Source organism: Bos grunniens, chromosome 4 (assembly GCF_055505025.1).
Source record: "Bos grunniens cultivar Pamir isolate PY7600 chromosome 4, Bosgru_T2T1.0, whole genome shotgun sequence".
NCBI lineage: Eukaryota > Metazoa > Chordata > Mammalia > Artiodactyla > Bovidae > Bos > Bos grunniens.
Genome location: NC_141168.1, coordinates 41504136 through 41529170, shown reverse-complemented (window position 1 = coordinate 41529170; position 25035 = coordinate 41504136). Strand labels below are relative to the sequence as shown.

The 25035-nt window shown below is 44.7% G+C and overlaps 2 protein-coding genes across 11 annotated transcripts in view; one reads left to right on the top strand and one right to left on the bottom strand.

The window, feature by feature from the left end:
* Window positions 1-390: 390 nt before the first annotated feature.
* Window positions 391-23991, bottom strand: LOC147373973 (uncharacterized). Of its 6 annotated transcripts, none has more exons than XR_015162306.1 (7): window positions 16751-17869; window positions 15434-15473; window positions 14442-14539; window positions 13143-13281; window positions 6143-6624; window positions 4429-4504; window positions 391-1231 (listed from the first exon to the last, which is right to left on the bottom strand). XR_015162306.1 is itself a non-coding variant. In XM_086396035.1 (6 exons), exons 1-5 carry the CDS (start codon window positions 20997-20999, stop codon window positions 13150-13152), a joined length of 690 nt encoding a protein of 229 aa, XP_086252161.1. In that variant the 5' UTR covers window positions 21000-23991; the 3' UTR covers window positions 3657-6624; window positions 13143-13149. The 6 variants fall into 6 exon arrangements, 2 of the variants coding, with proteins under 2 accessions (XP_086252161.1, XP_086252162.1); XR_015162303.1 differs by lacking the exon at window positions 391-1231 and adding exons at window positions 11604-11655; window positions 20645-23991 and having other exon boundaries at window positions 3657-6624; window positions 16751-16815; XM_086396035.1 differs by lacking the exon at window positions 391-1231 and adding an exon at window positions 20645-23991 and having other exon boundaries at window positions 3657-6624; window positions 16751-16815.
* GLI3 (GLI family zinc finger 3) overlaps window positions 19463-25035 on the top strand; it is a 318882-nt gene continuing 313309 nt past the window's right edge. For 2 of the 5 annotated variants that reach the window (XM_086396032.1, XM_086396027.1), the window contains exon 1: window positions 19759-19892. The gene's annotated coding sequence lies outside the window, so the exon portion shown is untranslated. Of the gene's footprint in view, window positions 19599-19758; window positions 20416-25035 lie in introns of those variants that run through there. The other 3 variants (XM_086396033.1, XM_086396028.1, XM_086396029.1) reach the window with 2 other exon arrangements.

Below are 25035 nucleotides of genomic sequence, written 5' to 3'. Positions count from 1 at the left end.
TTGCTTGTTTCTCTAGCCCTACCATAGGCCACTCTTACCTATGCATGCTCATATGCTCAGCCCATGGGTCTCTTTATTCCATACACCAAATTCTTTCCTGCCTGAAAGCCTTGGAGATGTGATTCCTTACCCTAGGATCCTCCCCACATCCTTACCAACTCCTCTGTCCATAGGATTATCCAGCAAGAATACTAGAGTAGATTGCCATGCCCTCCTCCAGGGGATTTTCCAACCCAGGGATCAAACCCACATCTCCTGCGGCTCCTGCATTGGCAGGTAGGTTCTTTACTGCTGAACCACCTGGGAAGCCCCATACACAAAGACTATGAGCTTACAGATGAGAAAGCAGGGGAAAAAGAAATGCTGATTAACTCACCCTAAAGACACAGAGCTGGGTAGAGGAGAAACTAGGATTCCAGTCCAGGCTATCTGGCTCCAGAGCCTTCATACTTAAGCACTATTTAATTTAGAACTTCCCAGTTGGTGAGCTACAAATGAACTGCAGAGGTGCCACCAGACATCAGTTCATTTGGCCAGGAGGCAGCCAGACTGGTGCCCTCGGGCTGTGAGTAGCTTTGTCCAGGGCTCTTGAGAGCGAGGCAGAGCCAGTCTGATGTCATACTCCTGTCCCATAGTGGGAGTGGGGAGGCCTAACTTGGGCTGGACCATGTGATGACACCCTGATCCTTGATGTTTATCTCCGTAGCAGCTGCAGGGGGCATCACTCTGCATTGCAGACAAGGTGCTCCAGGAGATACCAGGTACACCAGGGGCGTGGCCAGCAGCCCAAGGTGCTGAGGGTTGAGTCGCAGGGCTGCAGAGGAGTTCAGGCAGAAAGCTCTGTCTGTATCTAAGTGATTACATCTGTCCAGTGGTGGCTGCTGTCACCATCCTTCCAGGCACCTCAGATGGCTACCAGGTGGCCCTGTGACACCTCATGTGCCTTGTGCTAACTCAAGCTTCGTCAGTGTTCTGAAATGCTTTATTACCACGGTTTTGCCTGCTTTGGGAATCCATTCTCACTTTCACCTTTGTCCATGAAAGAAAAAGGAGCCCTCTTAGATATCTCAATGCGATTTCAACTTTCATACCTTTTTGAATGGTTGTAAAATAAAAGATCTAAAAATGTCTTATGACTTGTTGGTGTGAACTAATTTTCTGTTGATGGTCACTATCAGGACTCCAAAGAAATGCACATGAGAAGTTCCTGAGTAGAGGGCCTTGCAGACATCTGAAACACAAAATCAGTTATTAAAAAATTATCTTGGTGGAAGAAAGATCAAGATTTTCACCCCCTAAAAGAATGTTGAAAAGATTTTAGAACTTTTACATAGATTCCATGCTAATATCTTCTTAATACTTTTTATTTTTCCAGTCATAATTATATAATATAAACAAAACGTAAGTAATTTTCATCAAGCATCATATACATACCCCCAAATTTTATTGAACTAATGGTCACTTCTTGTGTGTATACAATGAGAAGATTGAAGACCCTCTCTCTGCACTATTTCTGTGTGAAGGGTGTTCACTTTAAGATGCACTGACGTCCTAGTTATGGCCCCAGTCAACCGTACTAGATAAGTTGAAGTTACTTCTGAAGTCCCCATATGCTCTCTTACCATCTTCTTACCATCTGTGTAGTGGTTAAGAGCTAAGGCTCTGGAACCAGTATGCCTGATGTAAATCCCAGGTTTGCCACTTGATTGCTGTGTGGCACTAAACCAGCAACCTTACCTCTCTGTTTTATCATGTGAAAAGGGCATCATACTAGCAATTGCCACGTAATTGAGGTAGTAAACAGCTCAGACGGATACCAAGCATATATTAATAGTAAACGCCCCAGAAATGCCAGCTGTGTTTCTTGCTCTCTTCCACTTTCTCCTCTCTGCCCTGCCTTATCCTGCCTTTGCCTGGCTAAAAGTAAAAGTGAAGTCGCTCAGTTAAGTCCAACTCTTTGGGACCCCACGGACTGTAGCTCGCCAGGCTTCTCCGTCCATGGGATTTTCCAGGCAAGAGTACTGGAATGGGTTGCCTTTACCTTCTCCAGAGGACCCTCCCAATCCAGGGATCAAACCCAGGTCTTCTGCATTATAGGCAGATGCTTTACCATCTGAGCCACCAGGGAAGTCTTTGCCTGGCTGAGTCATATTCAACCTTAGGTATGACCTCAGCTGACATGTCATTTTCTCTGGCTAGCCTTCCCTGTCCACCCTGCCTAGGCTACCACTCTTTTAGGAGCTCATGGAGCCCACAGAATCACCCCCATTATAGCACTTAGCAAGGTCCATGGTAATTTTCATTGTCTTGTCTATTGTCTACCCCGCCTCATAAGAGCAAGGTCCTTCAGAGTAGCAACTGTTGCATTAGCTTGTGAATTCCCAGTGCCTGCCATGGGGTCTAGTACCCAAAAGCCAGTTAATGAATGAACGCCCAATGGAAGAATCCCATTCTGTGCTGTTTCATAGCAATGACCCCAGAAGACAAGAAGAAGATAGGTGACTTTTCTAACAGGTATTTAGAACTCTGATGACAAAGCCAAGTACCCATAAAATTTTCCTCCTCATTCCCTCAGTCCCAACTTCCCATTTAGCCTTCATGTTGAGAAAAATAGCATCCTTCATTTTTTCCATGAAAACTCATCCAGCTGCCCTTTTGTGATGTTCTGTCTCCTCCAGAATTGTCCGTGGGTCAGAATAAAGCTTGGGAACTTTGGTGTTGGCCACAGGCTGGGCTATACCTCAGTGGAATTTCTTGATGCCCATTCAACAGATGAGGCATCTGAGTATCATTGGTCCAGCTGCATGGAGGTCAGTTAAGTTGGGCTCTGAGCCAAGGCCTGAAAAAGGGTAGCAAGGGCTGGACCAAATCTCTCAGCATGGTGATGACTCCCAGGTGACAGCTTCAGAAAGTTCTGGACTCGGATGTGTTCAGCAAATTGGAGTCCTGCTCCCTTAATGCAGTATATGTTCCCCACAACTTTCCTGTTCTTGTGTTCACAAGTCACCCAAGTTCACATATCTACTGTTTCCTACACTTGGACTCCTGAATATGTCAGGGTTTTTTGTTTGCAGTTTGTTGGGACTGTTTTGTTTTTATTTTCAGGAGTGAAAATAGCAAAGGTAAAACAAGTGGGTCGGCAGGACAGAGAAGACTGACTTTCCAACTAGAACACTGATTTTCACAAATGGGTCTTATGTGATCCTTTACATACTTCAGTGCCATGGGGTAACTGAGAAAGAAAAGAAGGAAATAAATGGAAGGAAAGAAACTCACTAAAAAAAAAGTGTGTGTGTGCATGTGTGTGTATACTTGTATAAGAGTTAAAAGAGCAAGCAGCAAGAAAGGGCTTTAACATTTATTCAGCATCTGTTATCTCACTTGGGGGCAGGAGGAGAAGAGGATGACAGAGGATGAGATGGCTGGATGGCATCACTGACTCAATGGACGTGAGTCTGAGTGAACTCCGGGAGTTGGTGATGGACAGGGAGGCCTGGCGTGCTGCGATTCATGGGGTCGCAAAGAGTCAGACACGACTGAGCGACTGATCTGATCTGATCTGATCTCACTCAGACCTCAAAGCCACCCTATGAAATAGGTGGGGACCCCTGCATTTCCAGACAAAGACACAGAAAGGTTAAGTAACAATCCCAAAGTACATTTTAAAAGAATATCTTTTATCTATTTGCTTGTTTATTTTTATTTTGCATTAATGGAATTATTTTGATCAATGGAATAAAATAGAAAGCCCAGAGATAAATCCACGCACATATGGACACCTTATCTTTGACAAAGGAGGCAAGAATATACAATGGATTAAAGACAATCTCTTTAACAAGTGGTGCTGGGAAAAATGTAATACAATTTTTAAAGGTCACTTTCCACTTACAGTTTGTACAGAGTTTGGGCTCTATTCCCTATTTTGTACACTACATCCTTGAGCCAATAATGTGTAATTCCCACTTTCCCGTCCTTATATTGCCCTTCCCTCCTTCCTTCTTCCCACTGGTAACCACTGTATGTTCTCTATATCTGTGAGTCTACATTTTTGTTGTATTCACTAGTTTCTTGTATTTTTTAGATTCCACATATAAGTTAGATCATAAGCTACTTGTCTTTCTGTGTCTAACTTTTTTCACTTAGCATAATACCTTCCAAGACCATCTGCGGACTGCTGCAAATGGCAAAATGTTCACTCTTTTTTGTGGCTGAGTAATATTCCATGGTGTGTGTGTGTGTGTGTATGTATATGTGTGTGTGTGTGTATATATATACACACACACACCACATCTTCTTTACGCATTCATCTGTTGGTGGACACTTCAGTTTCTTCTTCATCTTGGCAATTGTAAACGTGGTACAGTGAACACTGGCGTGTATATATCTTTTTGAATTAGAGTTTTTTTCTTTTGAGGGGGTGATACATACCCAGGAGCGGAACTGCTGGGTCATTTGGTAGTTCTAGCTGTTGTTTTGGAGAACTCCATACCATTTTCCACAATGGCTGCACCAAATTGAAAGAACAGTTCTTTAATTTGAACCCTCAGCCCCTTTTCCCCCAATAAGACAGGTTAGCGAACACAGCCAAATTTGGCCCTCTCCCTGTTTTGGTACAACTGCAAGCTAAGAAAGGCTTTATCTTTTTAAATGGTTGGGAAAAAATCAAAAGAAGAATAGCACTTTGTGACACATGAAAATAATAAAAACTATATGAAACTCAAATGCCAGCATCCATAAATAGATTTACTGGAACACAGTCCCACCCATTCTTTTATTGTTGTCTCTGGCTGCAGAGTAGAAAAGTTACGCAGACTGTGTGGCCTGAGAAGTCTGAAATATTTACTATCTGATCTTTTACAAAAAAAGGTTTGCCAGCCCCTGTTCTCAGGGAGTGATTTTGAAAGTCTGTAGTCATTTAGGAAAGTTGATTAAGAAGCAGAAAAAGGAATCACTTGGTCCCCTAAAATATTCTTCTAAATGCAGAGGATAACAGAATTATGAAACAGATGTCAAATTAATATTTTACGATAATAAAAATACTAATATTAGGTGGCATGGATGATAAAATAGCTTTTCCATCTCCTCTGTGTTTCCATCCTCATATGTTTCCCCTTTCTCATCGGTATTTGCATGTTTGATTTTGCAGAGTGTCTCTGGGGATGAACATAGAAGAGGGGAAAGATGGAGCTGTGATCCTGGCTCTTCTCCTAACTACATTAATCAAATCACTTAATCATCTTTGATTTAAATTTCCTTATCTCCAAATTGTGGGCTGGACAAGATAATCCCAAAGGTCTCCTACAGTCGTAAAATGATGGGCCTCTGTGACTTAGAACATAATTTTAAAATGTTAACTGATCACTGAGGTTTATAGCAGTTATGACTTTGCATTTATGGTAGATCAGTGGCCATATTTATGATTTATTTGACTCCAAACACTTAGTCAATATCTCAACTCCCAATTATGGCATTGTCCCTCTAGGAAAATATGAGCAACTTTATGATGATTTGATTCTCAAGAAGATTTCCAGGGATACATTGAGAGAAAAACTGTAGAAACTTTTATCGTTCTATAGTTTATTACCAGTTTGAGATTTGAGGGTCTTTTGGAAAAGACTAACATGTATACTGGTAGAAGTTTTAAATCGGCACTTATTTTTTTAGTTAAATAATATAATTCTAGTAATTGACGATAAGAATGTTGAGTCATTTTTCCAGAGTGTTCCATCTATTGACCTATATGTGGATCTAGATATTGAAACAAAAACACATTGTGTCTCTCAGACGAGTATTTCAGAGCTCTGGGTCTATTCTGATTGGTGGTCAGCTGGGAAGATTCAGAAGTACAACTGTAATCCTACCTATGGCAAGTTCACATTTAGATGTGTATTGCTGCTGTGTTGTTCCCTTCCTTTAGACAGAGTGGTTATGATTACAGAACAGTCTGTCAAGAGAATCTTCTAGAGGAAGTCTGCCCAGAGCTGGGGCTCCAGATTGGAATATGTTATACCTGTTTTCCCTGAGGAAACAGCTGAGCTACACAGTGTAAGTGTTCTGTAGCCTTTGCCCAATGCAATGTCAACAATTTTTAACCCCATTCTAATACTTGAGTTTCATAACAACCAATCATAAAATTAAGTACCAGGTCACGGCAACAAATTTCAGTGGAAACGATGAAGATGCAGAAATCTGGTAACAAGCTGAAAAAAAATGGAATATTCTGCATTCTTTCTTTCTGTAATGTCATTTGCTTTGTTCCCCTGCTGAGATCTAAGGATGTCTGTTGTTGGATGAGACGTGTAGCCTCTCAATACATTAGGTGATGATTATGCAAGATCACGGTTAGAAGTTCTTAATCAAGAAGTAGTCTGGAAACCCACACCAAGTAGTACACATCAGTCCTGGGGGACTTTGTTTGCAAGCTAGAACTGCCACCAGCCCCATGCAGCTGGGGGCATAGAGGAAGGACATCAAACATCAATTCAGTGGTTGCAGAATGCAGTTTATGAGGAGATGAGCCCAAGGTCCTTCTACTCCACCGTCTTGTCCCAACATGAGTATGCAGGCTAGAATGTTCATTTTCTCGCCTCTACCAACCACCTCTAAATTCTTTGTCAATGATGCCTGCAAAACAAAACAACGTTAGCCACTGCACTAACCCCTAAATTTGAAAAAAAAAAAAAAAGCCCTCTGTACGACCCACTTAACCAAATCAGTCAAAGTGTATGATGCAAATAATTTTAGATTATACTAGGCTGTACTTAGACTATATTAAAGAAAATATTAGCATATAAGTCATTGGTCCAAGAAATCAATATTCCAAAGTCCCAAATGAATCTTTCTGTTAACATTTCAAATCCAACCTTTTTGTTTTTACAATTATATGCCTGGGATAGACCAAATTCTAAGCAATAAACCTGGTCAAAACTATAGAGACCTCAAAAAAGCTACATACCATATTTTTAAAAGGGAGGGAGGGAAGGTATGGCTCAAATTTGTCCACTCTCTTCTCCCAAACTCCACGTTTATAAATCTAGTATCCTCTATTTCACTCTTATTACCACACACACTTCAAACTTGAAATATCATAGTAGAGGAGTGTGAAAAAGTTGGCTTAAAGCTCAACATTCAGAAAATTAAGATCATCGCATCTGGTTGCATCACTTCATGGCACATAGATGGGGAAACAATGGAAACAGTGACAGTTTTTTTGGGGGGGGCTCCAAAATCACTGCAGATGGTGACTGCAGCCATGAAATTGAAAGATGCTTACTCCTTGGAAGGAAAGCTATGACCAACATAGACAGCATATTAAAAAGCAGAGACATTACTTTGTCAACAAAGGTTTGTTTAGTCAAGGCTGTGATTTTTCCAGTAGTCATGTATGGATGTGAGAGTTGGACTATAAAGAAAACTGAGTGCTGAAGAATTGATGCTTTTGACTTGTGGTGTTTGAGAAGACTCTTGAGAGTCCCTCGGACTGCAAGGAGATCCAAGCAGTCAATCCTAAAGGAAATCAGTCCTGGGTGTTCATTGGAAGGACTGATGTTGAAGCTGAAGCTCCAATATTTTGGCCACCTGACGCGAAGAGCTGACTCATTTGAAAAGACCCTGATGTTGGGAAAGATTGAAGGCAGGAGGAAAAGGGGACGACAGAGGATAAGATGGTTGGATGGCATCACCAACTCAATGGACATGAGTTTGGGTAGGCTCCTGGAGTTGGTGACGAACAGGGAGGCCTGGTGTGCTGCTGTTCATGGGGTTGCAAAGAGTCGGACAAGACTAAGAGACTGAACTGAACTGAACATATTCACACTTTACCACTGCCTCCCACAGCTCCCCTTATCTCTACCATCACAAGCCCTTCAATCATGTACCTTACATGAAATTAGTGCCATCATCTCATTATTGTTATGAGGAAGTGTCAATCAGGCTGCATTCTCCTCGCTCCCTACAAAGCAAATCAATCACCAAGTCCTAATTCCTACATTTAGGTTTATTGGGTTCATCCCATGGGATTTTTCAAATGTGTCTGAGATAGACAGTCATCCCCTCTCTAGGATCTGAAGCCACAAGTGGTAATCTTCTCTTCCCACCCGAGGTCACGTGTTCTACCCTGTGATTGGAGAAACTCTGTTCTCAGCAAGACACTCTGGCCAAAGCACAGACAAACCTAGAGATAAGAGATGCTCTGAAGGTCATCTGCTTTATTTCTTCCTGGAGATTACACTTCTGGATGACTTACCCTTTTTGATTTAAGCCATTGGACTGTCTTATAATCTATCTCTTCTCATGGCGCTCTATATACTTATCAATTATCTAACTATACCTATCAACTGTCTATCACATATCTTCTATCTGTCCACCTACCATCTGTCTATCTTTCATCTATCTATTTTACTTATTTAAGACATGTTTATTGAGTTCCTACGCTGGAATTACTCTAAGTATCTTTTTAAAAGGCGAGGAAAGAAATCAAGTTGAAGGCCTCTGTGGCAGACAGGAAATAAATATCTTATTGAATTTCCTAAATACTTCCATAAAGTCAAAGGATTCCATTTAACTGCTAGGAAGCTGCAGATCAGAGGAGTTGAGTAGTTGGCCCAAAAACACTTGGCATCCCACTCCAGTACTCCTGCCTAGAAAATCCCATGGACGGAAAAGCCTGGTAGGCTGCAGTCCATGGGGTTGTTGAGGGTCGGACACGACTGAGCGACTTCACTTTCACTTTTCACTTTCATGCGTTGGAGAAGGAAATGGCAACCCACTCCAGTGTTCTTGCCTGGAGAATCCCAGGGACGGGGGAGCCTGGTGGGCTGCCATCTCTGGGGTCACACAGAGTTGGACACTACTAAAGTGACTTAGCAGCAGCAAGAAGAGACAGAACTAACATTGACTTTGATTCTTTGAGCCTAAGCTTTGTCACCAACACCAAACAAGTTTAAATGTAAGACAGCTTCTGTATTGACTTGATAGCAAATAGGTTGACTTGATGGCAAGTAGGTGGACTAAATTCTTTCCTTCTATTACTTCTATAACTGGAATCTTGTGGCAATGAGATAAGAATGGGAACGCCCAGTCCATGATAAGCCAGTAGACTCTTTGTGAAGGCTCTTGGAAAGCATGCTGGAACTGAGGGTTATGATTCTGGGACATGAATCATTTCCCTTGGGAAACATCAGTGTCTGTGTCCATTCCTGCTCCAGAGCATGGTATAATTGACAATACAAAATAAAGGGGTAGTTTCTAAAAACCTTGAAACCTGTCCTTAACAGAATCTTTATTGTGAAAGGTATCTTGTCCAAGCTGATTGATTTGGGTTTGTGAAACTTGTTGTTTAGTTGCTAAGTCATGTTTCACTCTTTTGTGACCCTATGAACTGTAGCCTGCCAGGATCCTAGGTCCATGGGATTTTCTAGGCAAGAATACCGTAGTGGGTTACCATTTCCTTCTCCAAGGGATCTTTCTGACTCAGGGATCTAACCCGCATCTCCTACATTAGCAGGCGGATTCTTTACTACTGAGCCACCAGGGAAGCCCTTGAGAAAAATACAGGAATTTAATTACTGCCCAGGTCTCTCTTATTTGGGCAAATGAATTCCTAAATGAATTCTTCATGGCCTGGCTCCTTCTTTGGGAGACTAACCATGATGCCTATATTCCCAGCACCTTTCCAATCAACATTCTGATTATTTAATAATTGTAAAAAGAAAGATGTTTTATTCTGGCTTTCTGATGCAACCTTCTGATAAGACCAGAATCCGGATAAGCCAGGCTAACTAACCACTTTTTGCCTTATTGCCTGGCCCATATAATTTACTCAATCCTCCACTTCATCTGCGGGTGTAGATGAAATCAGACCGCAGAAGTGCAAGCACTGTTAATTCAAGTTAACAAGAAACTAAGACTGTGGTGCATTGGTATTTCAGGCTCAAACTTGATTTTATTTTACAGCCTTCATACAAATGTGCTTGTTGGCGTGCCTCTCTTTGAAATGTGCTCCACAGATAGATACCACATGTAACCTTGTATATTTCTGTTCTAAAACATATCTAATATTGGTGGAGCTTAAGAAGTGGGCAGAATGAATATTTTTTATTCGGTATATCAAATGGTAAGTAAGGAGAGCATATGTTTCTCTCCATGGTATCTTGGGAACCAAAGGAATATGTAGAATCAATGCTTTCAAATGTGATGTGAAACTTTAAGGGAAGAAAAATAAATGCAGTGTGCGGTTCTTAATTCATGTAGGAGTAAAATTATGAGCTAAGCATAAAAGCACACTTCATTATAATAACATGACTTTAAAACCAGTACCTTGAAACCCTGCTTGACATCACCTAAGGTTGCAGGAGTAATTTCCTGGATCAAGTGGAATATAAGCAAAACCAACACTAACCTTCTGTCCTGGAACCTGGAAGTTCTGCCTACCCCCAGCCTTCAGCCATGCTACTTCCTTGGCCTTCCTCTGCCTGGACCATGCTGCCAGACTCAACACTGCTCTGCATCCTTGGATCTCAGCCCCAATCACCTCCTCAAAGAGGCCCCCCGTGGCTCCTCCATTTACGGCAGGTTCCCCACCCCGATATCTGTCACATACCACCCTGTTCTTGTCCTTCATGGTCCCCTCTGTGAGGACAAAGAAATGTGACTGTGGGCTCATTGCCATATGCCCAGTGGCTTGGGCAGCCTGTCACATAGCACATGCTCAGTGCATGTTTGTTGAATGAGTAAATGACTGAACAGAGAATCAGTCAGAGTCCCTCAGGTGTAAGCAGTCCGAACTAGCAAAGAAACCTCACCTTTTCACTGAGCCTTGCCTGCAGAGTCATCCTGCAGGCCAGGCCTGTTGATGGGTTTATATAAAGAAAAACCTAAAGTGGCAAGGGCCAGGTGCTATGGGTCTTTGTTGGTTTTGAATGACATGGTGGTAAATGGTTTCTAAACAGTTGTGGGAATGGCAGAACAGCACATTTTTTGGAACTGGCAGATTGTTTTTTGGGGTGAGAAATTTTTCTCCCAAGAGCCCTTTGTTAAAGTACTTTTGTGACTTTGTATATTTTAGTTAAAAAAAAAACTGTTCAACACAAGTCATACTTTTATAGGTTAGGTAGATGAGAGGTTTAAGTATTCGTAGAAAGAAGGACCTCTTAAACCTCTGCCTTCCAAAGGTCTTCCTTACTGAGTGTGAAAAAGCTGTGACTAGTAACATGGAGCTGGCATAAAAAAATAGGAACAAAGGAAATTTGCTTTTCTAGGCATTTCTTAATCCAGACAAAAGGCCCAGCCCTTTATAATCCACCATCTCATTTCATTCTCACAAAAACTCTGGGAAATGAATATCATTGTTTCCAATTTACAGATGGGCAAACTGAGTGAGTTGACTTGGCAAAGTTACAAAGCTAGTGATGGTGGATTTACATCCAGGGCTGTTCTGTCTTGTATGCTTCTGACTAATAGGAAAGCCCCAAAGAAGTGAGACTGTTAGTTTTAGTTATAGAAAGCCAAACAATATGTTTCCAGTTACGCATAGGCAGAGAAAGCGATGGAGAGAGAGATAAAGAGAGAGAGAGAGAAATGAGCAGAGAGAGAGACAGTCCTACCTTCTACCTTCTGTATAGAGAACTGTGCTTTCCTCCTCAGCCACAGTGGACCCTGGAAGAGCCAATGAAAGTGGAGTTTCAATAACAAAGGCATACAAGTAGTCTCTGGCTCTGAGCTCTCAGCTTTTGGGCTAACGGGACAGAGAGCTTCTATATTCTTCCCATCCCCTGCTAGGCTCTCTGAGGCCCCACACTTTCTGGTTCATGAACATTCTCCCACGGCCACCATAAGCTCTGCTCTAACAGCTCTGCTAGCTCAGTCGGTGAAGAGTCTGCCGGCAGTGTATGGGTTTGATCTCTGGATCGGGAAGATCCCCTGGAGAAGGAAATGGCAAACCACTCCAGTGTTCTTGACTGGAGAATTCCAAGGACAGAGAAACCTGGCGGGTTACAGTCCATGGAGTCGCAAGAGTAGGACACGTCTTAATGACTATACCACCACAACAGTTCTGCTCCTGGCTGACCTTGCTTCTATTTGGGGAGTCAGATCCCATTGTTCTCCTCATCACCACTCATGGTTTTTTAGAAATATTTATTTGATTAATTTATTTATTTGGTGTGTCGGGTCTTTGTTGCTGCATGTGGGATCTTTAGCTGTGGCATGCAGAATCTAGTTCCCTGACCAGGGATGGAACCTGGGCCCCCTGCATTGCCAGCCCAGAGTCTCAGCCACTGGACCACTGGGGAAGTCCCCATCATCAACTCATGTTAACCTCTTCCTTTGATCTCAGAGCTCCTCCTCTGAACCCCACAGTTACTAAGGTGGGGGAGGCCCTCTTTCTACGAGTACAATACTTCTCAAGCATATGACCACTGCTTTTCATCTTTTCTTGAAATATTCCAATTCTTTATTACATTCCCAGGTGTGTGGTCTTGATTTTTTCAGTTTCTTATGGAGCAAATACAGAAACTGTTATTTACCAAAACTCCTCCTCATAGAAATTTCTAATACTTGTTTGGAGGAAAATACGCTGACAAGTTGCTGGGTGTGTATGTGAAAGAGTAGGGTGAAAGACTATAACGGTTAAGATGAGCTCCTGAGCTGTATGGATGCCTTAAGCCACTTTCTAAGAGAGATGGATCCTGGAATCTCTCAGGACACCCCATTTAGAAGCGCAGAAGTGGATTGTTCTAAGAAAAGGGGAATCGGTGGGGCTGGGCACAGGACAGGAGAAGATAAAATAATGTAGCAGGGGTACAGTCAGAGACAAATGAAGGACAGAAAGTTTAGAGGAAAATGTTGGAGGTATTTTCTATGATATGTTTGATGTTGCATCCCTCCTTTGCAGCCTGTTTATAAAAAGATTCAGTAAAACCCACAATTTGTGTCAGTGAATTATTTAAGGTCAGAAAGCAGCAAATTCAAAATGTTTTCAGGAATGAGACAGATGATGCAAACGTGTGTAGCTGCAAGTTTATAAGGCAATGGGGGAGGTGTGGGGGCTGTGGCAAAATGAAGAGTCCAGGACAAAATGTAATTATGCCCAGTAAATAATAGGCGTCGATAGGCAACATGTCCCATGGACCACTGTTTGTTACCTTAACTCTATGGAAACTCAAAAAGTGCTGGGCAGGACTTCCCTGATGGTCCAGTGGTTAGACTCTGAGCTTCTAATGCAGAGGGTGTGGGTTCAATTCCTGGTTGAGGAACTAAGAGTCCACATATGGCTTGGTGCAGCTGGAAAAAAAAAAAAAAAGTCCTGAGCTTTGCTGCCAGGTAGATTGGAGCTTAAGACAAAAGTAGCAGAGCAGATCCTGGGCAAAGAAATGGAAAAGGCAAGTGAAATCAGGGTGTCACGGGAATATCCTCCAAGGAAAAGAAGGTGAGACTTCAAGAAACAGATGTTGGTCACTAAACTGCTCTGTTTGAGGCAGAGAAAAACTTGTTTTATTTTTGAAAGAGAGGGAGGGAGAAAAACTCACCCCTGAGCTACCCAAACCATCAGTGAAATCTACAAGCTCACCCCTTGCCTGCTGTGGGTGGGTTTCCTGTGGATCGGGCAGGGGTTTGAGGGTGGAGTAAGGGGTGGTGTCAGGCAGCATCCACAGGGGGTCTCTGAACTTGTTGAGATCCAAAGGGAGGGCTTTAGGTCTTCCCAACTTGTGGTATTGGCTGAGGTCCAAGCCAATTATAGCAACATCTCCAAGGTGAAGAGGGAAGCAGCCCACATCTGGGTTACATTTATAATCCCAATGTTCCAGGAAGATGCAAGAATAAGTTATGCGGGTGCTGAGTGAGAGACCCTCCGGAGGGCACCTGTGTGATGCACTTTACAACATTCTCCCTCTTGGCAAGTGGCCAGTCAGCGTGGGGAAGCTTGGGCTGTCCACTCTGGGCCAACTCAGGGAGGGTTTCCTTTCCCCGGACATGAGTGTGGCTGGTAGGTGTGCCTGGACCCTCAGTACTTCCCCCCTACACACACACTGGTAGGTGCAGGGCGTGCAGAAACATGATGTCCAGAAAATGCGAGGAGGCAGCAGGAAACCCAAAAGAGTCAAAGCTGCCCTTAGGCCATCAAATCTGTTCAGTCTAGGAATCGGCTGTCATGGCCCTGGGGGAGAATCCAGAAGAGAGCACTTTAGGAAGCTATGGGTGACCATGGGCTCTAAAACTCTGATTCTTGCTCTGTCTGCTTTGCCTCCTTCCAGGGGCCAAGTTTCCCCTCTCCTCAAACTCACATGAGATTGCCCAAGTTAGAGCTTCCTAGTTGGGAGGGAGGTCTGCCTTTTCCATTTGCTTCCACTTGGAGTGTGTGTGTGTGTGGCGGGGGGTGGGGGGCGGGGGTAGGGTGGGGTAGGTCAGTTGAGGGGAGCATGGTGGGATAGAAAAACACTTACTGTCTTTGCAGTCTGGTTCTCAAATGCAGCCCGTATAGTATTTCCATTCCCACCATTTTTCAAAGTGGTGAGAATCCTTAACTGGCACCTACAAACGTCTGAAAGACAGACAGACAGATGTTAAACATCCTAGTTTCAGCGTTAGGCTGTGTTCTCTACTGAATTCAGAAACATTTGGAAATGTTGGATGGATGGGCTGTGTTGTCTGCAAGGAGTCTATTTGCATGCCAGACTGAGAAGCCTCCTGGGAAATAACTCACCGCAAGTGTGCACAGTATGCAGCGGATAGGCTTGGGCCAACAGTGAACCAACACAGGTGAATGAGTCGGTAGGTGGGTAGGTGGATGGATGGATGGATGGATACATGGGTGAATGCATGCACATCGGGCTATGGAGGCAAAGGGTTATACTTTCATTATGAGAATTTATTATCTTGAGTCTGGGGACGAAAAAGGTATGAATCCTTGAGCTATTTTCAGAAAAGGAAATTGGTAGGATCCTCATGTTGTTGTTCAGTGGCTAAGTTGTATCTGACTCTTTTGCAACCCCATGGACTGTAGCCCGCCAGCCTCCTCTGTCCATGGAATTTCTCAGGCAAAAATACTTGAGTGGGTTGCCACTTCCTTCTGCAGGGGATTGTCCCAAGGCAGGCAAATTCTCTACCACTGAGCCACCAAGGAAGTCCAAGATATATGAGGACAAAATATTAAGAGCCTTGTGATCAAGTATAACTTCAAAAAACAAGAAAATCCTTCTCCTCACACAGATATGGGATGTACTGACTTCAGAGTACTGAGAATGCCCCAGAAGATGGTGTCCTGAAGGCATTACCTCCCAGTAGGCAGCCCTACACTGGTCAACTGAAGCAGAGGTGAGAGTCCTGCATATACAGAAAGGGAGCAGGGCAAAAGGTGACAGTCTCACATTTACAGGAAAGGAGGAAGAATATGGTGGCATCATGTTGGGCTTTATAGAGGACTTGTGCTGTTTACCTGGCATGCAACTATGCCTCTGGCCACTGCCCTTGGTAGCCTAAAAAAAAAAAAAAAAGCTGTATCATGAAATGTGCATAAAGCCTAGCTGAAAGATGGAAAATAGAACTCAGCTGACATTGTTTGAGGCTCTAGGTCCTGCCTTATTTGAACTCTACTTACACACTCCTGGACTTTTCAGTCAACAAAACACCCACCTCCCCTTTAACTTAAGCCAATTTGAGTTGGAATTTTGTCACTTGCAGCTGGGAGCTTATCAGTACACATGAACTTGTACTTGGAATTTCCCAATAATTAGTAAATTACTGTGAAGAGAGATGGAAGAGCTGTAGTAGCGAAAGCAAGAACAGTCATTATGGACAAGCACATGTGACAGGGCAAAAAAACACAGAGTAGATTTCCTTGGTGGTTCAGTGGTTAGGAATCCGCCTGCCAATGCAGGGGATATGGGTTTGATTCCTGGTCTGGGGGCACCTGCTGTGGGGCAACTAAGCCTGAGGGCTGCAACCACTGAGCCTGTGCTCTGCAACAAGAGAAGTCACTGCACTGAGAAAGAAGCCCATGGACTGCAACTAGAGAAAGTCCACACACAGCAACGAAAACGCACTGCAGCCAAAAAAAAAAAAAAAACTAGAGGAGCATGCAAAGTTTGTTCTCCGTTTCATTCTTTGTCCGCTCAGTTGCAGACCCTTTATCCTGCTTTGTTGTTTTCAGTATTTTTATGGATTGAATTGTGTTCCTCCCCAAAAGATATATTATAGCTGTAACTCCTGGAGTCTCAGAATGTGATCTGATTTGGAAACGGGGTTGTTGCTGATGTACTCAGTTTGCTGTTGCTGCTAAGTCGCTTCAGTCATGTCCGACTCTGTGAGACCCCAGAGACGGCAGCCCACCAGGCTCCCCCGTCCCTGGGATTCTCAAGGCAAGAATACTGGAGTAGGTTTCCATTTCCTTCTCCAATGCATGAAAGTGAAAAATGAAAGTGAAGTCTCCCAGTCGTGTCTGACTCTTAGTGACCCCATGGACTGCAGCATGCCACGCTTCCCTGTCTTTTATCATCTCCTGGAGTTTGCTCAAATTCATGTCCATTGAGTCGATGATGCCATCCAACCATCTCATCCTCTGTCACCCCCTTCTATGACTGGTGCCCTTAGGAAGAGGAAAGAGAGAGAGAGAGAAAAAAAACAAAACAAAACAAAAGGAGGATGCTATATGACTATAAAGTCAGAAGTTAGAGTGAAGCAGTGGCAAACCAAGAAACACCATGGGTTGACAGATAACCACCAGAAGCTAGGAAGATGCAAGGAAAGATCTTACCCTAGAGGTTTCAGAGGGAGTATGGCCTTGCTGAGACGTTGACTTTGGACTTCTAGCTTCTAGAACTGTAAGACAATGGATGTTGTTTAATCTCTAAGTTGTATCTGGCTCTTCTGCGACCCCATGGACTGTAGCCTTCCAGGCTCCTTTGTCCATGGATTTCCCTGAAGTGGGTTGCATTTCCCTCTCCAGAGACAATGGCTATCTGATGCTCTAAGCCACCCAGTTTGTAGTCCTTCGTTATGGCAGTCCTAGGAGACTCATACTAATATCTTCGAGTCCCCTACTTCATCCAATTTTTTGCCAAAAGACAAGCAAACAAACCAACAAGAACTGTCTTATAAACTTAAGTATTTTGCAGACACAATATGTTAAAATATCCTAGGACTTTTTGCATTTGAAAAGGGAACTGAGGGAAAGCTGTCTATAAGTGAATCTATAATGCTGGAGTTTTAGACATGGAGGAAGGGTGATCTCAGAAACCTTGTAAATCTGTAAGTGCCTGTTTATCATTGCAAGGAGGTTACATTATTGAGTTTCAGGGTGACTTTAAGATTGTTAGAGATGTCTCAGGGGCTCTTAAAAAAAGGGAGTGAGTGACAAGAGAATGGCTAAGGGGCTGGGCTTTGAGACCCCACCCAACGCAACTAGAGATGGCTTTCCTTTATACGCAGGGATTCCACACAAGATTTCCTTTTGGATAACGAATTTTTCTGTTAATATAGACTGAAAGTCTTTGCGTTATGGCATTATTTAACTCACATGAGGATAACCCTTGTTTTATATTTCTTCTACCATTTCTGCAAAATGTTCCCACTCACATCTGTGTTTATCACTAAAGCAGAAAACTGTTCATTTCTGCCAAGAGCCTAAGGTGAGGACACAGGGACACACAGGTGACACCAGCTTTATTTCTCCTCTTGTTTTTAACTATTCTGATGGGCATAAGAAGAACAATGAGCTGCTTTTCCTTTGTTCTTGTCTTTTTAAAACTGAGAATCAAAATCTTCATGATCCAAAATGTGCTAGACTTTTAAGTAAAAGTCAAAATATCTAGTTTATTCCAGTTGTTGATTTATTGGCTGTCGTTCTCCTTTTTACTTTTTTTTTTTTTTTTTTGCCATTGGGTGAACAGAGGAGGCTATCAGGAATGCATTATTTGCATTCATGTGATTGAGGCAGAAGCAGTACTTGAATACAAAAAAATATTGTGACTGATGCTGAAGTATATGTGGGAAAGAGCATAATACAATTCTTAGGCATTTGTATCCATTTCCACTTTCACATGCATTATCTCCTTGGAAGCTCTTTCAAATCCTGGGAGGTATGCGGACTGGCCTGGTTTTCCTATCACCAGTCCACAGATGAGCCCAGAGCCTGTGGATGCTCAGAGAATCCTCCTGGGCCTGAGGCCAGTTAGTGAGGGGAAGCTGGGACCACCACCCTTGAATCCTAAGGCTACTGCTCTGAATGATGAGTCAGTGATTTTTTTTTTCTTCCAATCATGGTGAAATACAGAGAGAAACTGTAAAATAAATGGCTCATAAGGACCTTCAGTCCTCCTTTATCTCCACTGCTTCTACCATAAAAGCTTAAGTCAGGGTCTGCTTTTGTGATATCTTTGAGATAAGCAACAAGTCCCAGGAAACAAATAGTGAATACCACCAACAATTCCCTTAAAAAATTCTCCAGCTAAGCATGTGAATCTCAAAATGCTCTTCAGATCATAATAGCTAATCATTCATCCACCTACGCTCTTCCTTCAGTCAAAGATGCTCTAGGAGTCAACACTAGTGCACCCTGAGCTCCGAGGCGCTGCGGGCGGCCACCGGAGGGTGGGCGGAATCTCAGATGACCCCAGGAAGAATGGATTCGGGAATGCCACCAGAGTTTTCTTTTCCTTTCGTTGTTCCTCCCTTGGGAACTCCTTGTTTGGGTTACAGGTCCAGGCTGGATACACTGAAAGGGAACAGATGGATGCAGGCTGTCTGGTTGAGAATGGAGGGAAAATAATAATTTTTTTTTTTTTTTCTGGTACGGGCCGCTGAAAATCAATCAGGGACAGAGACACTCTGGTAGCTCAGGGAAAACCACGTTGGAGTCCAGGCTCCAAGCCTGGGGTCTTTGTTTTTGTGTCCTTTCTAAAGTAACCCATGGGAATAGCAGGCTGCGTAGTGGGGAGCTCCCACTTCCCAGATTTGGCTCCGAGGGCAGATGAGTCGGTGGGGGAGGAAAAACCTGAACTTTCAAAAGCATCCTCAGGCGAGAAGAGGAGTTTCAGGGTTGGCCTGGGGAAATGTACAAGGAGAGGGAGAGTCTAGGATAGAAGTGGGGTGGCTGTGATCAGAGAGGCCTTAAAAGAAGGAAAAAGGGAGCCCAAACTGGGAGCCGGGAGAAAGCGGAGCGGAGAGGCGGGGCGGAAGGCGACGGGAGCTGGGACAAGCTGCCCCGGCGCGCAGGGCGCTGGGGTGGGGGGCGGCGGGGCGAGCGCGGGCGGGGAGGGCGGCGGTGACATCACGCCAGGGCCCCCTTCCCTTAGCCGGGTGGGTGGGGCCTCGGCGCGCTGAGCGGGCGCGGGGTCAAGGAGGGGGAAGAGGAGGAGCAGGCTTGAATGTGTCTGTGAGAGGATCGGGGAGGGGCGGAGGAGGCGGAGGGCGGGGAGGGAGAGTGCGCGTGGCTCGGGGCGCCCGGGCTCCCCCCGCAGCCCCCGACCCCGGCCCGGGCCGCCTCCGCGCCGCCGCCCGCGTAGCCGCCCGCGTCGCCGCTGGGATCCACTGCGGGAGCAGGGACTCGGCGGGTGGGGAAGCGCGGGCCCCCGGCGCGGCCAGGAAGGAGCGAGAAAGCAAAAGTAAGGCGAGCCGCACTCCTCCCAAGTTTTCCCAACTTCGCCCCCTGCGGTGGCAGGCGTCCTGCTGCTCGGCGCGTCCCCACCGCGCCGCCGGAGAGTGGCAGAAAGAAAAGGGACGGGGCGGGGGCGGGGGCGGAGGAAGAGGGAGCGCGAGCGCGAGCCCAGAGTCCGGCAACATCTGTTAAAACTTGGGGGAGGAGGAGCGCGGGGAGGAGGAGGAGGAAAAGGAGGAGAGGAGGGAAGGAGGGAGCGCGAGGGAGGGAAGAGCAGAGCCGAGGGACAACTTTTCCACCCGTGAGTAGCGCAGGCTGCGCGGGTAGAGACTGGGGGAGCCTCCAAGCTCGCGCGGGTTTCCAGGCCGGGATGGGACCTTCTTCCAGAAAGTCGGTTGCATGCGAGGAGGGGAGCGCAGTGGGGGCTTTCTTTCTTTCTCTTTCCCCTCCCTCCCGCGGGTGAACCAAATCAGAACTGTCACTCAGGGCCTGTGAGTCAGAAGGGATCGGATTACACGATCCCTGAAACCGATGCCGGAGTCGCACGAGCGGGCGGGAGCGGGCAGGGGCAACGCCACCGCCACCGCCGCCGGCGCGCTCGCACACTCGCCCTCGCGCCCCCTCGCCGCCCCGACCCTCCCTCCCCGCGCGCCCCGCGGCCGCCCGCGCCGCACCATGCCCGTCGCCGGGGACCCTCGCGCCCTGCCCGGCCTCTTGCCTTAGCCCGAGCCGCCCGCGGCCGCGCGGAACCCGGAGCCGCCCGCCCGCGCCCGGGACGCGGGTCTATGGGAAGTTCGGGGACTTGACAGCCGCCGCCGCCGCAGGTACGTCCCGCCCGAAGTTCTTTGTTTCGCGGGGCCCCGCACCGGGGAGCCAGCTCCTGCGGCCGCGCCCGCGCCTCTGGGTCGAGAGGGGAGTCCCCGACGGGGGGCGCGGGAGGAACTGAAAATGGCTGTCAAAAGGCGCCCAGATTTCGGGAGCCGCCGGTAAGGCGTCGGAACCAGTCTTCCCTTCGCTCCCTCCTTCGTGATGCTCCCCTTCCCAGCGTCTGACCTGGCGGCCATCCGGAGACGGGCTGGAGAATTTCACCTCCCGGAGTTGGGAGGTCGGGGGACGAAGTTTGGAGCAGTTGCGGCGACTGCTCCCCTCGCCCCGACTCCTTTTCCCGAGGGCTGAAAGGAACTCCGCTAGCCCCCGAGGGTCGGGCGCTGAAGGCGGCGGGCGGTGAGGTGGGTGCGCGCGAGGAGCGCCGCGGCGGGGGCTTCCTCCAGCTTGCGCTTCCCATCGGGGGTGGGGTATGAGTGAGCCGGGAGAAAGAGGCGCGCCTCGGTCCTAAGAGAGGAAAAGTGAAAGTTGTACCATCTGTGGATGATTTGGGATTCTTTCTTTTCCTTTCCAGAGACAGCATTAAAAAAAAAAAAAATGAAAGAAAGTAAGGGGAAAGACAACAAAAGAAATAAAAGTATTAGAAGCTGCAGGGAGTGAGTGGTGCGGAGGTGGTGGTGGTGGTGGTGGTGGCTGTATAGGTGGGTAACAGTGGCGCCTGCAATGATCATTTAAGAGGTCGCATTTTCAGCGAGCAGAGTTGGGTATGAATCACTCTGCAGGGGACAGTTACTTTCTGGAGTTGCAGAGGGCACATGGGCGGGAGGAGGTGGAGAAGGAGTAAATATTTACCCCAAACTTAGGGAGTTTGTGAAGTGACTTATAAGCAGATTGCCAGATGCCGAAGCACCACCGCACAGTCAGGCCTTTTATCCTCCCCTGAACTTTGTGCTGGAGTCGGCGATGGCACCTCCTTCAGGAGATGCCATCCGGAGAGCGGCTGGACCCACGCTTCCCTGGCTGACCTCGCATAAACAGACTGTGCGGGAGGCATCCTCCGGGCGACTCCTCCCGCCCGCCCTGGGGTCTCATCTCCGTGGTGTGCAGTCCCGGATAGATTCTGGCCTTGGGTACAGCGCTCGTGGCCCTCTGCCAGTTTATATGTACATATATTTATGTAAAACATTTTCTCCCAGCTCTCTGCCAGCTGTTCCACATTTTCCAGCTGCCATTTCAGTTTGAAATGATGGACCGTCCGCATCTCCAAGTAAAAGAGTCCCGTTAGTTGGAGGTATGGAGGGTCGGTCGCTGTGCAGAGACCTGGCCAGTGGCATTAGCCAGACTGGTTTTAGAAAACACCTTTCTTCGCTCCTTTATCTTTCTCCCTTTTCCTCCCCAGAGCCCTTTGCTGGAAATGCGCAGTAATTAAGCTTTTCCCTCCCAATATGATTTTGAACAGAATTGGGAGATTTTTGAGATCCCTGAAATATGCGTCTGGTGGAAATAAATTAACTTTTAAAAAGAGTTCCAGCTTGAGTGCCTTGGGCATAGCTGGTGGAGCCCTCTGCCATGGCCATTTCTATTTAAGGCAGGAACTATTCACGGTCCCCATGTTACACTTTTTGTGTTGTTTGGTGTCTTAGCATATTATAGACAGAAATCTTCAAGAATTGGCCTAAAGTATTAATTTTGGCCTAAAGTATTAATTTTGAGTATTTATGTAATTGCTCTGTAATTTGAATAGGTGCCTTATTGATTGATTCCTGTAATTATTTCATTTAGGTTTTAAATTAAAAATTAATAATAGTCTGACAGTTTCTTAATTACATGTGTCAAGATTATTTTGAAGGAGGAAAATGCTATGTTTCAAAGTAGTGAAATAACCTCAAAATCGCTCTATCTTTCTAAAGCAGAACAGTATTTCATTTGAGGGGCTATACTGAAGTAGCAGTGATTGGCCTTAACAATGTAAACTGTGTGAAGTATCTAAAGAATTTGTTTATGTTAGGAAATATTGGTCTTAACCTGGTACACAAACACTTTGGCCAGTTGGCCTGTAGTCAGACCTAAAACAAACATGAACTAACATTTAAATTAGTTGTAATAGCATACTTATAGAGAGAAGAGGTTTATTTTACACTAAAAGCTATTTAATCAGAAACTGCCTGCCTAAGGGGAGAGCCTTTCAGGGTATATAATTCTTAAAGTCAGCCTAGGAAAGCTTTGGTTTCAGATGCCTGAATGAGTCCAATGTGAGAGGTGTCCAGTGAAATTTCACACACACAGAAGCAGTTTAAAAGGTATAGACTATATTGTTATGAATAGGCTAGTAGGTTCAACTCAGATACTTACGAATTCTTGGTACCGTTAACATGTTTGGATTCCTTGATTGGACCCTGACATAAATACACTTCTCCATAAATACACTTTTCCAGTATGTCGAATTTGCAAAGGACTACAGACAGAAATGAGAAAATTCAGTACTGATAAAAAATGACTCTGGTGAATTATTTCATTACTTATTTAATGAAAGTCATTAATTTATCAGTTTGATGCCCTAGCCTAAAAGTTGAACTTTCCTTTGTTTCTTGGCCAGTTTTCTTAATTACCTGCATGCTGTAAGGGTTTCAGACTTCCTCTGTGCTTCGCCATTAAGGGTCCTTCCATCTATGCAAGCTGTCCTGTTTATCCTTGACCCCTTTTTAGGAGGATAAGGTTTGGGAGTTTATGAAAGGAAACAATTTAATGATCATTGTTCCATGCACTCACTTATATGAAGACAGTAGTGTACTAAGAAAAACCAGTCTTGAAGGAAAAGTGAATCAGTGAGTCATGAAATCCTCAAGAAAACCTTAGTAATGGAATGTTAATGCTTTTAGACTATAGTAGATTATCTTAAAAGTCAGCCTTTTCTTCTTTATGCAATTGTTGTAAATCCCCAGCTAAAAAATTCTTTGAAGGAGGTTTTAGTTTTGCTGGCATCCGTATTCTGTAGTCGGTCTGATCTGTTTTGGAAGATTCAAGAAATTTTCTGCCAACTTATATCATGAAAGTCAATTAAAATGCTGACATGACTGTAGAAGAAATTGTGTGTGTGTGTATTTCATTTGGTAAGTATAAGATTCTACTCTAATAATGACTTCAGGTTGTCTTTTCATGAAAGGCTACTAGAAGATGCTGCCCTTCACTTCCTGTTGTCATTTTTCCAGATGAAAATTGATTTGTTCTAGTTTCAAAGCAAATAAAGGGAGACAGAGTAAACAACAACAGGGCAGGGGGAGCACCACAAACTTTTTTCAAGCACTTTCAGTGTATTTTTCATCTCTACTTTTATTTGATGGGCCTGTGAAATAGAGCTGTAGACTGGCGAAGACTTTAAATGAAATTTCACACTTTGATGATTTTTTTTTTTAACTTTGATATATTGACAGCAAAAGGAGCTGCAAAGCTTTTTTATAAGTTGAGCAGTAACGCCAAGCAGCAGTCAAATGTCTCTGTGCATTTGTGTTTAACTGCAGAAGAAAAACATGTCCATGGGCAGTAGAGGTTCTTATCAACCCCCTAATCCCAGATCCCAGCAAACCTTGAGGGCATGCCTCAGATCTTGCTGAAATCACTGTAGACTCTCACAGTTTGCAGATTAAATATGCTATGTGTTCCTGGCTCCAACAACAGTTTTATGAGCTCACTAAGCTTCCTGTTTTAAGATCCTTTTCTTAAGTTTTTAGAAGCTGTTAAAGGTAATGCTGCCTGGAGTAAGTGGTACTTGTTAATTTAGAGACACTGGGTATTTCATGCTCTCTTTCGAAATTGCCAAAATTATGATTTTTCCATCGAAGGGCTAGTTTTACAGGGAAAGAGAGGGAGGGGAGCCGTTGGAAAGAAATTGAATGTTAACTGTGTTGGCAAGTGTATTCGACTGCAAACTTTATGTGGTGTCTCAATTGTTTCAAGGCACTTTTCCTTTGCCTCACACCTTAAAATTAGACTTTTTCTACTTGTAATTCTAATGCACTATATTTTAGTGCCACACTTAGCTACTCATGACCACTTTCAGGTTGTTTTTTGTTTTTTTTTTTTTAATGTGAAAGTGTTTTTTGTTCCATGTGTGTATATTTCAATCCGACAAAACGTCCCAGAAAATCTATGGCTCTCTAAAGAAACTGAATGAACAGGCCATTACCTAGTTAATAAGGTGGCATTGGGACATTCCAGCCCCCCTCCTGAAAGGCAATATTGTGTGGAGCTCCACACATGCATCTGCAGCATTTAAGGTTGTGTCCTCATGTTAGGGTGCTTTTGCATTTTGCATACAAGTCATAATTAAAAAAGAAAATACTTACATCATCGTCCAACGACCTGTCACATAATTCCCAGGAGAACTCGAGCCAATTTTGTGCTTAAAGGTTATTCAATGAATGAAATTGTGAAAGCCCATTTGTCAAAGTGCTGCATGGTTTCTGTTAGTTTTCAAGCCCCAAATTCATTGTCTGCCCGGCCCCGCCATCAGTCATCAGTGTATTAGCGCTGCCTTCAGGCCATGGTGCCCAGCACTTCTTCACACCATTATAGCTTTGAAAGTGTACTCTGTCGACTTGTAGAATTACTGCTCTGATTTC